Source organism: Onychomys torridus, chromosome 8 (genome assembly GCF_903995425.1).
Source record: "Onychomys torridus chromosome 8, mOncTor1.1, whole genome shotgun sequence".
NCBI lineage: Eukaryota > Metazoa > Chordata > Mammalia > Rodentia > Cricetidae > Onychomys > Onychomys torridus.
In genome coordinates, this window is record NC_050450.1 from 23,470,127 (window position 1) to 23,483,771 (window position 13,645).

General features: G+C 46.1%; 1 protein-coding gene across 1 annotated transcript in view; it reads right to left on the reverse strand.

The window, feature by feature from the left end:
- Dock2 (dedicator of cytokinesis 2) overlaps positions 1-13,645 on the reverse strand; it is a 395,818-nt gene that overhangs the window by 316,690 nt on the left and 65,483 nt on the right. The window contains exons 13-19 of the mRNA XM_036195507.1: positions 13,463-13,588; positions 12,285-12,409; positions 6,630-6,728; positions 3,236-3,308; positions 3,015-3,118; positions 450-633; positions 204-301 (exon numbers count right to left, since the gene is read on the reverse strand). Coding sequence (XP_036051400.1) covers positions 204-301; positions 450-633; positions 3,015-3,118; positions 3,236-3,308; positions 6,630-6,728; positions 12,285-12,409; positions 13,463-13,588 — 809 coding nt within the window. The remainder of the gene's footprint in view (positions 1-203; positions 302-449; positions 634-3,014; positions 3,119-3,235; positions 3,309-6,629; positions 6,729-12,284; positions 12,410-13,462; positions 13,589-13,645) is intronic.

Consider the following 13,645-nt stretch of genomic DNA (forward strand, 5'->3'; position numbering starts at 1 on the left):
CCTAATTCAGCCAGGTTTTTGTTTTGTTTTGTTTTGATGGCCAAAGTTCAGAGCCTGCCTAGATTTCCCAATAGAGTTGTTTCCTCCAGGTGGATCGGGGCAGCATGTTATGATCAGAGGTGAAGTCATCCCACTCCTTTAACATTTTGTTGTGCCCTTACAGCTCTGACACTGGTAGATGAATCCAAGCAAAGTCCACTGACCTTCACCACTTCCTCTCCATCCACAATCTTCAACTTCTCTAAATTCTCCTGGAGCAGTTGTGGTTTCATACGCCACTTCAGCAAACCCAGCAAACCCACTAGAGAAGAATCCAGAGAGATTTATCACTACTGGCTAAACCATCAACACTGGTCTCCGTCTCCCCCCCCCACCCGGGCCTTATGCTCATGTGCACAAGCACCCCAGAACCACAGACCCACAGACCCAGCTCCCTCTGGGTCCATTACCGTTCTGGGTGAGCTTCGTGGAGCACACCAGGGTGGAAATGGAGAAGACATCCCGGGAGCTGACAGAAAGCCCCCCAACACTGCTGGCACTCCGACTCAGAGTGGCTCCCTTGTTCTCCGAATGGTATCGGTAAGATGGAAGGGTGAGGTAAGCGCTGGTATCTTCCATCTTCTTGCTGTCTCCCTGAAACAACACTTCGGTCACTGCTCCAGGGCAAGCCACATAGAGCCTGTAGTGATCAAATTATGTACCCCTGAGGCTGGCAGTTCTGAAAGAGTGAGGAAATCATTGGAGAAGCGGTTTGAGGCAGGGCTGTTTTCCCACAAAACAGGGAGGAATCCAAAATCACATTAATGGAAAGGGGGTGGCTGGCTCTACGAACCGCATATAAGAGAATTGAAATTCCCGGACCGTAAATAACCCATCTTAAATTTTTGAGACAAAAAGAAACAGTAAGATGCCCACCAGTAATATAGGCAATCCATTCTAAACTTGAGGTAATGACGAAGGCCGTAAGTCTGGACCTTCTCTGTCATTCAAGTCCAGGTCACCTTGGATTCATCCTTTGGCCTCTCTGGGTCATCTTTCTCATTCATAACCTGTGTCACAGGGTTTCTCAGAAGGGTAGGCATTATAGGAGGCCATGCTGTGCCCTCACTCTGCTGCAGGAGCTGTACCAGGCCCCTTTTCTGCCTTAGTTCACCTCATTTAAGACTCAAAATCATTTAAAACATATCCTGCTAGCCTCAGTTTGTAGAGGAGGAAAATTAGTGAAGTTAGGTGCAAAAGAAAAACCAGCTGTCTCTGTTCCCCTGCCCCCAAGTTCACAGACTGTTGGGGAAGAAAGAGTTCAAGCCCATATGTACTCCAATGTGATGAGGAGAAAACAGAGGCCACAGAAGAAAGGCAAAGAGTCTCAGAGAAAAGTATCATGTGGTGTGGTTATGTCCAACATGGGTGTCAGGGCAATTGCAGCCTGAAAGCCGAGAAATCTGAGATGAAGGTCTGGCTCTGCCAGTCTCTTAACTATGCCCATTTCATGCTTTGCCTCCAGCCCAGGGCTGATAATCCCTCTGTCATGACAGTGGGAAACAATGCAGGGAAGATCCAAGAAAACACTCCCCACACCATCTTGTGAGCAGCCTAAGTCCCTGGAGGTAAAAATCCGAAGAGTGGGCATAGGTAGGTATATACTTTAGAGCTTACATGGTCCTTTCATCTTGTTGAGTTTCCACATGTACCGCCATAACTGCTTGCTGTGGCTTGACTGTGATGGTTGGCATCAACTGCTAACCTGACAGGACCACTTAGGAGACAAGCCTCTGGGCATGCCTCTGAGGGAGTTCCTAGACTAAGTTAATTAGCCATCTGAGATGGCATATATCTTTAATCCTTGCTCTTAGAAGACAGAGGCAAGCAGATCGCCATGAGTTCAAGGCCAGTCTGGTCTACATATGGAGTTCTAGGCTGGTTGGGATTCCATAGTGAATAATAAATAATAGATTGGATCGACTAAGGTTGGAAGACCTCTCCTAAATGTTGTAGGCAGTATCATCCATTGGCTGGGGTCTCTGATTAACAGTGGTTATCTCCTGCTTGCTGACTAGGGTGCAATGTGGCCAGTGGCCTGAAGCTCCTGTCTCCATGACTGCCCCAGCATGATGGATTTTACTCTGGAATTATGAGCCCAAATAAGCCTTCCTTCCGTCAACATTCTTGCCAGGAACATTGTCTCAGCAATAAGAGAAGTAACTAATACTGCTCCAACATTCCTGTGCTGGACTCCTGCTGGCCAGTGTGGAATTGAAATCACAATAGCTTTTGGAGATCCTTGGGCCATTGGGGCACTGTCCTTGGAAGGAACTAGGTAATTCTCATGGAATTATGGTTACTTCTCAAGAAAGGATTGTTATAAAATCCTGAGCTTGGCGCCACTGAGTCTATCTGACTTTCTGTTTGGGATGTGGTCTCTTTCTCACACATAGACTGTTGCCAATGATGTGACATAACCAGGGCAGCCTACACCACAGCATAGCAGTGTAGACGCCATGTTCTCCACCCCCCAAAGCTATGGACTGAGAAATGTCTCTGAGTTACAGTGTAGTCTGCCTCAGGAATTTTGTTACAATATCATTAAGGAGACTAAAATATTGCCCTCTCCCTTCTCTCAGGAAGAAAAGAAGGTGGGGGAAGGAAACTGAGACTTAGGAAGTTGTAAAATGAGCAACAGGGGCTGGGGCCCTAGATTTTAACAGCTTAACGTAGCATCCCTCAAATGTTTCTTGTATGTTTCCTACATATTCCTGACAAGAGGCCAGAGCCCTTTCCTTCACAGAGGCCTTTGCTCATCACTGTCCTGTTTGTAAGCAAGGTCTCATTTCCTCCCCATAAAGATTCACAGAGGGCTCAGAGAAGAGGAAACAGAGGTCCAGAGAAGTTAAGATTTTGTCCAAGGTCACACAGCTTCATGAGCCCTGGGGAGTATAATTTTGGAGTCCCCACTGCCAGCAACTAAGCCAGCTTGCCACCACTCCTCTGCTGTCTGCATGTCCACTCCACCTTACCTTGAGAACAATCAGTTCGTGGTATCCATCCTGCAAAGTGGTTCCATCTTCTTTCATGAGCTTCACATATGACATGGCAAAGTTCTTTTCTCCTTTGTCTTTAGCTGGAGACAGCATTGCAAAGTCAGATGACAAAAGAACTGAAAAACCAAGCTCCAGCCAACTATTCTGTCCCTCTCTCCTTTCTGAAACTGCAGGCATGTCATGCGTGGCATACTCACATTCCAGTGATGACCGGTGTCGAAACATGAACCGCAGATGGATCCTCTGCATATCTTCAATAGGGACAGCCACCTCAGCGGGCAGAAAGGACAGTTCAGGAGACAATAAGTTGCACAGACCCCTGCCCCACCCCACTCCCAGCCTCAGCAGCCTGACCATTTAACTTGGAACAGTACATGCTGATTTACTTCCCATCCATCAAGACTGATGAGCTGTAAATAAATTACATAAGAACTAGCTATAAGGAGAAAATAAAGTATCAGATGTAATCTATTTGGCAAATTGCATCCCCAGCCAATGAAAAGAGGTCCATAAATTATAGTGAGGAAAAATGAATCTCCCCAAATTGATATAAAAGTCACATAACTTTAGCATGTGATTTGATGCAGTGCAAGCTGCAGTATGCACATTTTTCCTGCATATCCTGGGAGCCCTGGAAATTGTAGCTGGACTTGGGAGCTTTGCTTGATAGCTTTGCTTGATGGCTCTTGCATATGCAAACTAATAAATGTGCTTTCATTTTATATATGTGGGGGTGGGTGGGTGTGTGTGTGGGTGTGTGGGTGTGAGTGTGTATCCCAACATGTTCCAATCTATATTTAATCATCTATATGTATACATACATATACACGTATGATATATATATATATATATATATTCTAGACTCATCCTCTCTTTGGTTGACACATGTCCTGATGCCTTGGCTTTCAAAGCCACTACATGAGGACAATCACCCACAAGGTCACCTTGGAATCATCCTCCAACTCAACCACCTCCAGTCCACTGACACCTTCAACTGAAGTGCTTTCAGCCTGGCTCTTGAGCACACTGCTTTCTAAGTCTCAGGAGGCAATTCAGGACAACACAGACAAACTAGGCTGTCGGCAAGAATCATACTTGGATTGGAAAGGAAAGTGTGGTAGGCTTACACTGTGCTGGTGACTATTAAAAGACAAACAGAGGTGTGTGCTATGATACTTTCTGTTTCAAACAATAAAACTCGAGACAGAGGAGGTCTACCATTCTGTCTGTGTTTCAGACTGAGCAAAAGAGCTGAGAGGCTAATAGGTGCCTACACTCTCTTGTCCTCTCCTTAAAGACTGAAAAGGGTTGCCAGGAGCCACAGTCATGTAAGGCACTAGCCAAACTGATGTATGGCAGTCCCTGCACCCAAAGAGCTCATGCTCCACATAGATGACAGTATTGGTTATGTGGCAATGGCTAACACAGAAGGAAACTAACCAGGGTGCAGGAGAGCTCACAGAGCACAAAACCTACCCGGTCCCTTTTCAGAGAGAGTGTACAAAGAGACCTACTGTAGAAAGTAGGAACCTAAGCGACAAGGCAAAGGCCATGTGAATAGCCATGGCCAAATAAAAGTCATGTGTCTGTCTTGAGTCAGTAGTCAGAGCACAGGCTGAGGAAAGAATCTACTAATGTCTGGCAAAGCTAGTTGAAGCTTTGATCATGCTTTACTGTTCAGAGAGTTGTTTCCTAAGTCTTGTTCCAATGGAGACATTCCTCTCTGCCTGCTATAATGATCAGGCAGTTTGTCCATATGGCCACTTCTATCTGAAGTACTACTCACGAAAGTCATCTTGATTGACACATGGTCGCTTGCAATTTTTGTCACTCTCCCCTACTCAGCACAACAACACAGGTTCCTGGGCTCAGCACCATTCACAGGAAGTCTATGGGACAATTCCACTTTGGCTAACTGATCAAGAGAACTGATGGCTAGCACATTGGGCCACCATGAACATGCTACCAGACACAAGCTAAGAGCCTGTGGAGGTGCCTCAGAGGAGCCTATGCTCTCAAGGATGATGACATCTATAACTCAGAACTAAGCCAAGTTGATTCCACCATTCCATATCCCCCTGTAAGTATGGTCAATTGGTTCCAGAACTGAGCAGGGCATCCCATGAAGGAAAACATACATATTCTTACATATTGTTCAAAAGTGTGTGTGTGTGTGTGTGTGTGTGTCGAATCTCACCCCTGCCCAGTTTGGAACAACGACTTGCTAAGGTATGCTCAACAGAATGCTATACCTAGGGTATGGTTCTACCGGGAAAAGGAGCAGCCAGCCCACTGGCCAGTGAGGCTTGGGTATGCACTACTCTCTTTCCTTTGCAGTGCTGGAGAACACACTCACATTAGACCCTGAAGTGAAGAATCTACCTTTTGAAGCCTATATTTGGCTCATACTTCTCAGCATCCCTCATATTTATTTAATTGGGGAGTACTTTTTTAATGAAACATCACTTAGTAGCTTCAGAATGTTGGGGGACTGGGAGACTTACATGAGAAAGACTTTAAAGAGCACAATACTACATCCTTCTCTTCCTTCTCCACCACTAAATCAATATACTTGTATTGTCAACTTGACGGTACCCTTCAGTCACCTGGGAAGAAGGACCCTCAATGGAAGAATCCTCCAGGTCAGATTGGCCTGTGGCCATGTCTGAGAAAGATTGTCTTGATTGATGACAGATGTGAGAGGCCTCAGCCCACTGTGGGTACTATCATTCCTAGGCAGGTAGCCCTTGGCTGTATAAAAAAAGCTAGCTAAACACAACTCAGTGAGCCAGCCAGTAAGTAGCATTCTTCCATGGCTCCTGTTTCCAGTTCTATCTTGATTTTCTGCCCTTCCTTCCATCACTGACAGCTTGTGATCTGGGTGTGTGAATGAAGCCACGTCTCCCTCCTCTCGTTGCCTTTGTCGTGGTGTTTATCATAGCAACGAGAGCCCACTAGAACAATGGAGCAGGCATGAAGGTGCCTGGAACGGTGACTTAAAGTCTCGTGTTGGGGGAGACACTTGAAGAAATGTCTAGTTTGGATTCCATAAAACTGCCTCTCATCATCTAAGGCAGTCAAGAATAAGTAGTATTGACTGAAATCATTCCCTCTACACAGTTATCATGCTACTCTCATTTTACATAGGAGGAAACAAATGCAGAGTGCTTGAACGACTTGCCCAAGATCAACCATCTGGTGAAGGGGCGGTAGAGCTGAAGTATGAACCCTGGGCCTCTAAGGATCTGCTCTTGCTCTACTTGTAAGACTTAACTCCTAAAAGGAAGGCAGAATGCTAAGGGCCCCAGCCCACCCCCTAATCTCTCTGCCAACAGAGAAGGGCATGAACCTTGAGCTCTGCTCGGGTTGCAACCCTAGCTTGAACACACAGTGACAGTGGGGTTGTGGGTAAGCTTCTCACTTGTTCTGTACCAGGTTCCTCATCTGTAAAATGAGGGACATGGAATACAAACTCACAGGGTGCTTGTAAGCAATAAGTGGATCACTTAAATAAAACACAACACTGTACCTGACTTACTGCAAAACTAGGTATACATTCACTGCTATTGTTACTGTTAATGTCATTATTACCTTGACTGTTTCCATCCAGCGTGGTTGTTTGACTTGATAGTACACCACTGAGTGATATTCGTTCATGGGCTTGTCCCCAGCTCCCACACAAATTGCATTCTGACCAAGACAAAAATGAAGAAAAAAACTATAATATTACCATTATCTGAGCTTGGGTAGTTTTGGCCCCACAGACAAGGCTAATCTTAGGATCAAAGAACAGCCTCCCCTTCACTAACCCTTCAGCCAGGCTCCTATGCTGACAGCCTTTTACATTACGGATTTCTCCACTGTCATCCCCAGCCTGGAAGTGATAGCTGTTTAACTACAGAAAGTCTATGACTTTTCTTCTGAAATGAACTGGAGCCTGCCAGGCACTGACATGGCAGCCTTGTTGTCAATGGTAACCATAACCAGCCTTGGAGTTACTGTGTGCTGCCAGTCTTACTAAATCCTGTCTGTTGCCCGAAAGTGAATGTTCATAACGTTTACACGCAGTAAACCCCCTTCTGATGGACTCCCAAAGCTGATACACCACAGTGGGTGTGTGCTTGCTGGGCAGCGGGAGGTGGCAGCAGCTTCAGAGAGACACCTGCATGATTGATCTGGAGAACAAGTGTGGGGTGAGAGACTGAGGGAGGGTGATTCAGGGAAGCACAGATGAGCATTCTCTGGGACCAGACCTAGTCCAAGATCCAGAGGACTGAACGTGATGTGAACTTTGTGGGTAAGAGCTCAGGCAAGCTTACCAGTCATTTTGACAATGGGATATGATAGCAGATGGACGGACAACCAGACAGATAGACAGACAGATTACAGGAAGGACATTTAAGCACAGCTGAGGAATCAGGAAAGTTTCCTTGGAGGCAAAAACAGTCAAGCATTCTAAGCTAGCTTTGTGTGGGAATGTGGGGAGAGAGTTCTGAGTAGGGAACACAGAACATGCTTGTCAGCAGAGGGTATTTGTTCTTTGCCATTAGAAAAAATCACCTTCAGTGCTTTAGAAAGGAGCTAAGTGATCAGCTCCTAACTCTCATTCCTTCCCCGTCCCTCACTCTCCTCCTCCAACCTCTCTATGTTCATTAAATCACTTGGGCCCTCAGCAAAACATCCAAGCCAAGATCAGCCCGAAGGGGCCAAAGTATGGTTTGCATGCCCCGCTTTTCAATCTTTAACCTCAAGTCTCCAGACTCTCAGGAACGTGATTGGTTTTGGGGTAGCAATCTCTGAAATTATCAGTTGAGCCACGCTGGGAAATTTTCTGGTGGGTGAGGGCAGGCCTCTCACCAGATTCTATGGGATGCTCCAATAGACCCTTGACCAGACTGAGTCACCAACGTATTCTGTGAGAAAGAATACTACACTGTGAGAAAGAGGACCTTCCACTGACACCAAAAAATTCTTTCTACTTGCCAAGGTATCATCAAGAAAAAGTTCAGCTTCTGTGAAGGGTTGGAATGAGAACGGCCCCTACAGGCTCCTATGTTTTCATGCTTGGTCTGCAGTTGGTGGAACTGTTTGAGAAGAATCAGGGGGTGTGGCCTTGTTGGAGGAGGTGTGTCACTGGGAGTGGATGTTGAGGTTTTAAAAGCCCATGCCAGCCCCAGTCCTCCTCTCTCTCTCTCTCTCTCTCTCTCTCTCTCTCTCTCTCTCTCTCTCTTCCTCCCTTCCTCTCTCCCTCCCTCCCTCCCTCCCTGCTCTTGAATCAGATGTAAGCTATGCTCTCACCACAACAATAACAGTCAGACTCTAACCCTCTGCAACCATAAGCCAGCCCCCAATTAAACTCTTTCTTTATAAGTTGTCTTGGTCACAGTGTCTCTTGGTAGCATTAGAACAGTCAGTAAGGCAGCTTCAGTGCTGAAGGATGGTACCTCTGACAAAATCCATTATCAAATAGGACACAGAACCCTACTGGAACACCTCTTCTGTAGAGCAAAGATATCCATGAACTGGAAGTGAAGGAAGATCCTGTTTATGACAGGAGGAAGCCTTGCAGAGCTTCTGGAAGCAGTAAGCTGGAATGTGCTTCCTAAAGGTTTCTGCTTCTTAGGGAGGACTCTGTACCTAGCACCATGCTCATTCCTTACTACATGTCACCCAGCTCAAGTCAAACCTCACGCTGATGACCTCTTCTGTTATGACCATTCCACAGCTGGGTAAACTGAGGATCTGAGTGGCAGAGCTAGAACAACACCCCAGTCTCCCTAGCCCCTGTGCATTGTCCCCTCTTTCACAGCTGGCATGCCTCCAGCCTAGAGAGATTTGTACTGGTGACATTTATGGGCTCACAGTTTCTGTAGCCTCAGTGACTCTCATGTAGCCTATAAAATCTGAAAACACATATATTTCTCTGGTGAAATAGAAACTGCCTCATAGACGACAGCTGAATATCACAAAACTCTCCTGCTCACGACTCCTTATGTCCTAATGGCAGAGAAAAAGGTCTCACTGCTATTCTGAGAATTGTGAAGACTGTCCTTGTCTCAACCTCCACACTTCAGAGAAAGTGCATATCGCAGGTGTCAAGGGAGCACCCTAGGGAGGACTCACAGAGCCCACCCCTTGCTAAAGAGCTTTGCCAAGTGATGGCTACTGGGAGAGGGCATTTCTTCAAGGGTGCTGAACCAGATAGGTTGCCTATGCGCCAATGGATGGCCCTGTAGCATCAATGAACCCTGTGGTTAGAAACATAAGGAGTGCATAAAGTTTAGAGGATGATGTGACGAAGGGCACCTAGGAGTTGAGGGGAGATAGATGGAGTAGATTTAATCAAACCACATTGTATTCATGTACGAAAATTTCAATGAATAATTTTTTTTAAAGAAAGAAAGCACTCCAACTAGGCACTGAGCCCATTTTTAGGGATGATACATAAGTGCATATGTCTCAGTAAGATTTTATTCTTCATATTGCCCTTCCCATGGCCCTCAACTCATCCTAAGAGCCTCCAGCCAGGGCCAGCCACTTCTGCTGAAAATCTGGGTGGGCATCAGGAAGCCTGGAGGCTTGAATGCAGGCCTGACCTTGAAATGCAGTTTCTCACCAGGAGAATCCAGAGTCCTAACACATGCTCAGATTGCTTTGCAGGAATCATACGAGGGTTGGACCCTAGATTTGAGAAAGAGTGTGCTGTGACCTGACAAGGCCACACGATGGGAAAATGCCAATTGACACCCACAGGTGGAATCAGGGTTGGCACTCACGATGCCTTCCTGATAATAATGACCAAAGTAATGGATACCTATTATGTAGATGACCTCATCTGATATTGACAAGAGTAAGGTGCCATCACTGGCCCCTTTCGGGGATACTCTAGACTCTCAGGTGCAGAATCAATCCAAGGTCCTTTTGCTAATGCAGCATGTTCTGGGCTTCCAGCCTGGCTGCCTGGTCCACAGTCATGGTTTTCATCATGTTGTCGCATTGTCCCCTGCCTCTACTTGGCCTGGCAGCATTTCTGGAAACTATCTTCAGGCTGGGTTGCCTATTTGACTCCTCAATTCCCTCCTAAAGTTTCCTTCCCCCGTGATCAGCCATCTCTGCATACTGCTCTCCTGTTACCTGATATCGAGTATGTACCATTTCTTGTATCTACTCTCCTGTTTAACTTGCAGCCTCACAAGAAGAGATTGTATCTCCTGTTTTTAAGGATAAAAGAAGCTATGTAAGATCATAGGGATAATAGGATAGATACTGGGCATTTGAACCCTGGATTTCTGACCCTAGAACTCACCATCCCATTAGCTTTTCTTCTATAACCCCACCTAAGCAAGGTCCTTGAGATTCCCAAATAGGGGCTGGAGTATGCTTGCTACTTGCTACTGGATCTGTTCTGTCAAAATGGCTGGAGAGAAGAGAAGTAGCCATTTTCAGAGGGGCCCTTGCCACAGGAACCTACCAATACAGCTCAGGGCCATTTGAATGTGCTGCATGACACTTAATTAGGTAGTAATATTCATCTCTGCAAACAGGGAAAGAAAAGCCTCCCACGGGCTTCCTCAGCAATTTTCAATAGTCAGTTAACTGAACTCCCCCATAACAACACTAATACATGAAACTGCAAATTATCAGCATGCCACACGGTTACCCTTTCTCCTCAGCCTCCAGATTCCCACACGCTTGTCTGCAGTGTGTCTGTCACCCCAGGTCTGGCTCAAAGAGTGACAAGGTGACACAGAGGAATAGATGAGACACAGAAGGCAGGATGTTGGTTTACCCGAGAACTATCCCTTCTAATTGGCCCTTTGCCAGTATGGAAGGCAAGTGATACCAATCCTAACAATGAGGCAGAGGTTTAAAAGGTCTCTGGACAGGTAACTGGGCAAAAATAACTTCAAGGCAAGGATCTATATGTTCACAAAATGCAAATTGTCCTTCCAGATAAGACCCTCCCACCTTCCTTGTGTTCTTTAAAGCCTAGTGTGTCTCACTATTTTTCAGAAAAGTGTTAGTATCCAACAAAAGAGGGATGAGGCAGATGCTAGGGTTTTTCTCAAGCAGATATTAATTAACTGGGGTGGTTTTAAGAACAAAGGGACAGTTGCAAAACCTTCTTTACATTTAAAACTGATACTGAGCCTTCCCAGGCTTTGTGTTGAGGCAGCTAGAAGCTTCGATTTGAAACTGGAATTAAGCTGGAGACTCTTCTGAATGTCTAGGCACTGTAATGGGGAGGCTGGGGTCAATCCCCATCCTTGCCACTGTGAACTGCGGGACCTAAGGCCCGTTTTCCTCCATGGGAGTTTCTGTTCTCCCTTTGAAGAGCTGAGGTGATAATGGGCATCCTGCCACTACCCAGCCTGACACAGAAACTATTATCCTCACAGTGCTGCCAGTCATACTTGGGCAGAAGGGGCCAGTACCAGGCCTGAGCTCCAGGCCCCAGGGCTGGGACTGGTGGCTCACCCATCTATCTACACACCCCTTCTTCCTTTGCGGTCTGATTCCCGATAGGTGGCCTAGGAGGGATGTTTGCCCACACTGTAACTTCTGCTAAGAGCTGATCTCATTTTCAGCTAAGCGTTCTGAGAGGAAGAATTCAGAAGCAAAACCCTCCCACACACTGGACACAGCTGCCGACACTCTTAAAGGAAACATAAGCAAATAGATATAAACACACATGACAGAGATCGTACAGGACATATGCTGTGTAAATATAACCATGTGCTTTGCCTTCTTGAATGCATGCTGCTAACCCTCTGGAGACCAATTTGCGAGTAAGGCTTTCCACCCAAATTTCTAGCTGAGCGCTAGGGAGTTGGATTAAGTGCTGAGAATGTCTGCTTTGAAGACATTCTGAGCCTCCATACCAGCCCAGGGCTCTGTATTGATCTTTACCATGGATTTTGCCTGAATAAACTAGCTCATGTTTCAGTGAAAACATTTTAACTGCAAAAAGATAACCTATAAACAAGTGTGAGAGCGCGCGCGCACACGCCCGCGCGCGCACACACACACACACACACACACACACGAGGGGGGAGTATATATTGAAGAATGCTTAGGTGAAAGAATAAAGAACATGAGGTCTTACTGGACCATAGGACACTGTGCTAAGCAAGCTACACAGTGTCGATGGACATGTGACTCATCATCTTCCCTAAAGTTCTGACTTCAGAGTAGATGTCTATTATGGTCAGTCCCCAGCCCTGGGTCCTGTCCCTGCATCCTTACAGGTACTCCTTTGCCATCTTCTGTGCACACGCACATAATCACTTCCACGTTCCGCTGCGTAGTCTTGTTGTACTTGTCAAAGTCACCTTGTAAGAGAGTGATGTAGATGTCATTCCTGACATCCCCTGAGGGGAGGAGGAGGAAAAAGGACCATTAATAAAATTAAAATCAGGGCTGTTTAGAAAGGGCATTTTTTTAACCTGGCAGGAGGGATGGAGAAGTAGGTAGCAAGAGTAGCAATTGCTAGAAAAATCAGCAGTAGAAAGCAAGGAGGCAGGGTGGTCAAAATTGGCCATGTTGTTGCCATTAAAATCGTTTAATTTCCATCCTCTAGTGACACCTTCTGGGAAGCAAAGGAAAGCTCCAAGTGAAACGATCTTGGCCCACAACCAGACTGTTGTGTATCCATAGGCCTTTTTGTTGCACAAAAGTAAGGTTCGGGGATTTCCCGTGTACCACAGAGCCGAAGGGGAAGGGCAAGAAGCACAGGGTTTCCAGGAAGTGTAAAGTAGAAATTGGGAGAGATCTCGAGTAGAGCAGCTGTGAGAAAATCACAGGACCAGCCCCACCCTGGACCACCTTCAACTGCAGGAGAGAAACAGATGAGTCAGAGAGGGCGATGCAAGTTGAAGCCTAAGAACGAGGCTGAAGTCCAGAGGGACATATCGGAAGAGCGTCATCACAGGATCTCCCTTTTGAAAAGCCTGCGCGCATAGTTTGAATGTATTAATACTACTGGTTAGAGCTTCACAGAAAGACTTGAGGAGACTCTGAACCACTGAACACCTTCTATGCTCTTTGAACATATTACTAAAATTCAAGAGAGTGACAACACCCCACCCCAGATAGAATAGGATTGCTCTATGTATAGTAAAGATACCATCCATGCTGAGTCACTGAATGACAAAGCAAGTGGTGTAGCTCCATGAAATGCCTATTAAATAAAGCGTATGTCTGCAAAGTATGACTAGGAGGGAGTATATGTCTATATATTTCCATGTTTGTGTTTACTTTGAGAGTGCAGAGAAGTATATGAAAAAGTTGTTATGTGTGGTTTCGTTCATGCAGGATGAAATAAAGTTGACTCTCAAGAAGAAGATAATGAATTACACAAGCTAGACTCCTCACCCCTGCTACTGTCCCTGCCCCTGAGGAAGATCACTGCAGCTGTGTCCCACCTGGCATGATGATCTCTGGGAAGCCCAGCTTCCGGGCAACCACAGTGGTCCTGTCCACTAAGTGCGGATAGTCTTTGCGGATCTGAATGATGTCACCCACCAGCATCTTCATGGTCACCCACAGGCCTGGAAGGGAACACTCGCCATGAACACTCACATCTCTACAGCACTCTCTCTGTGCTC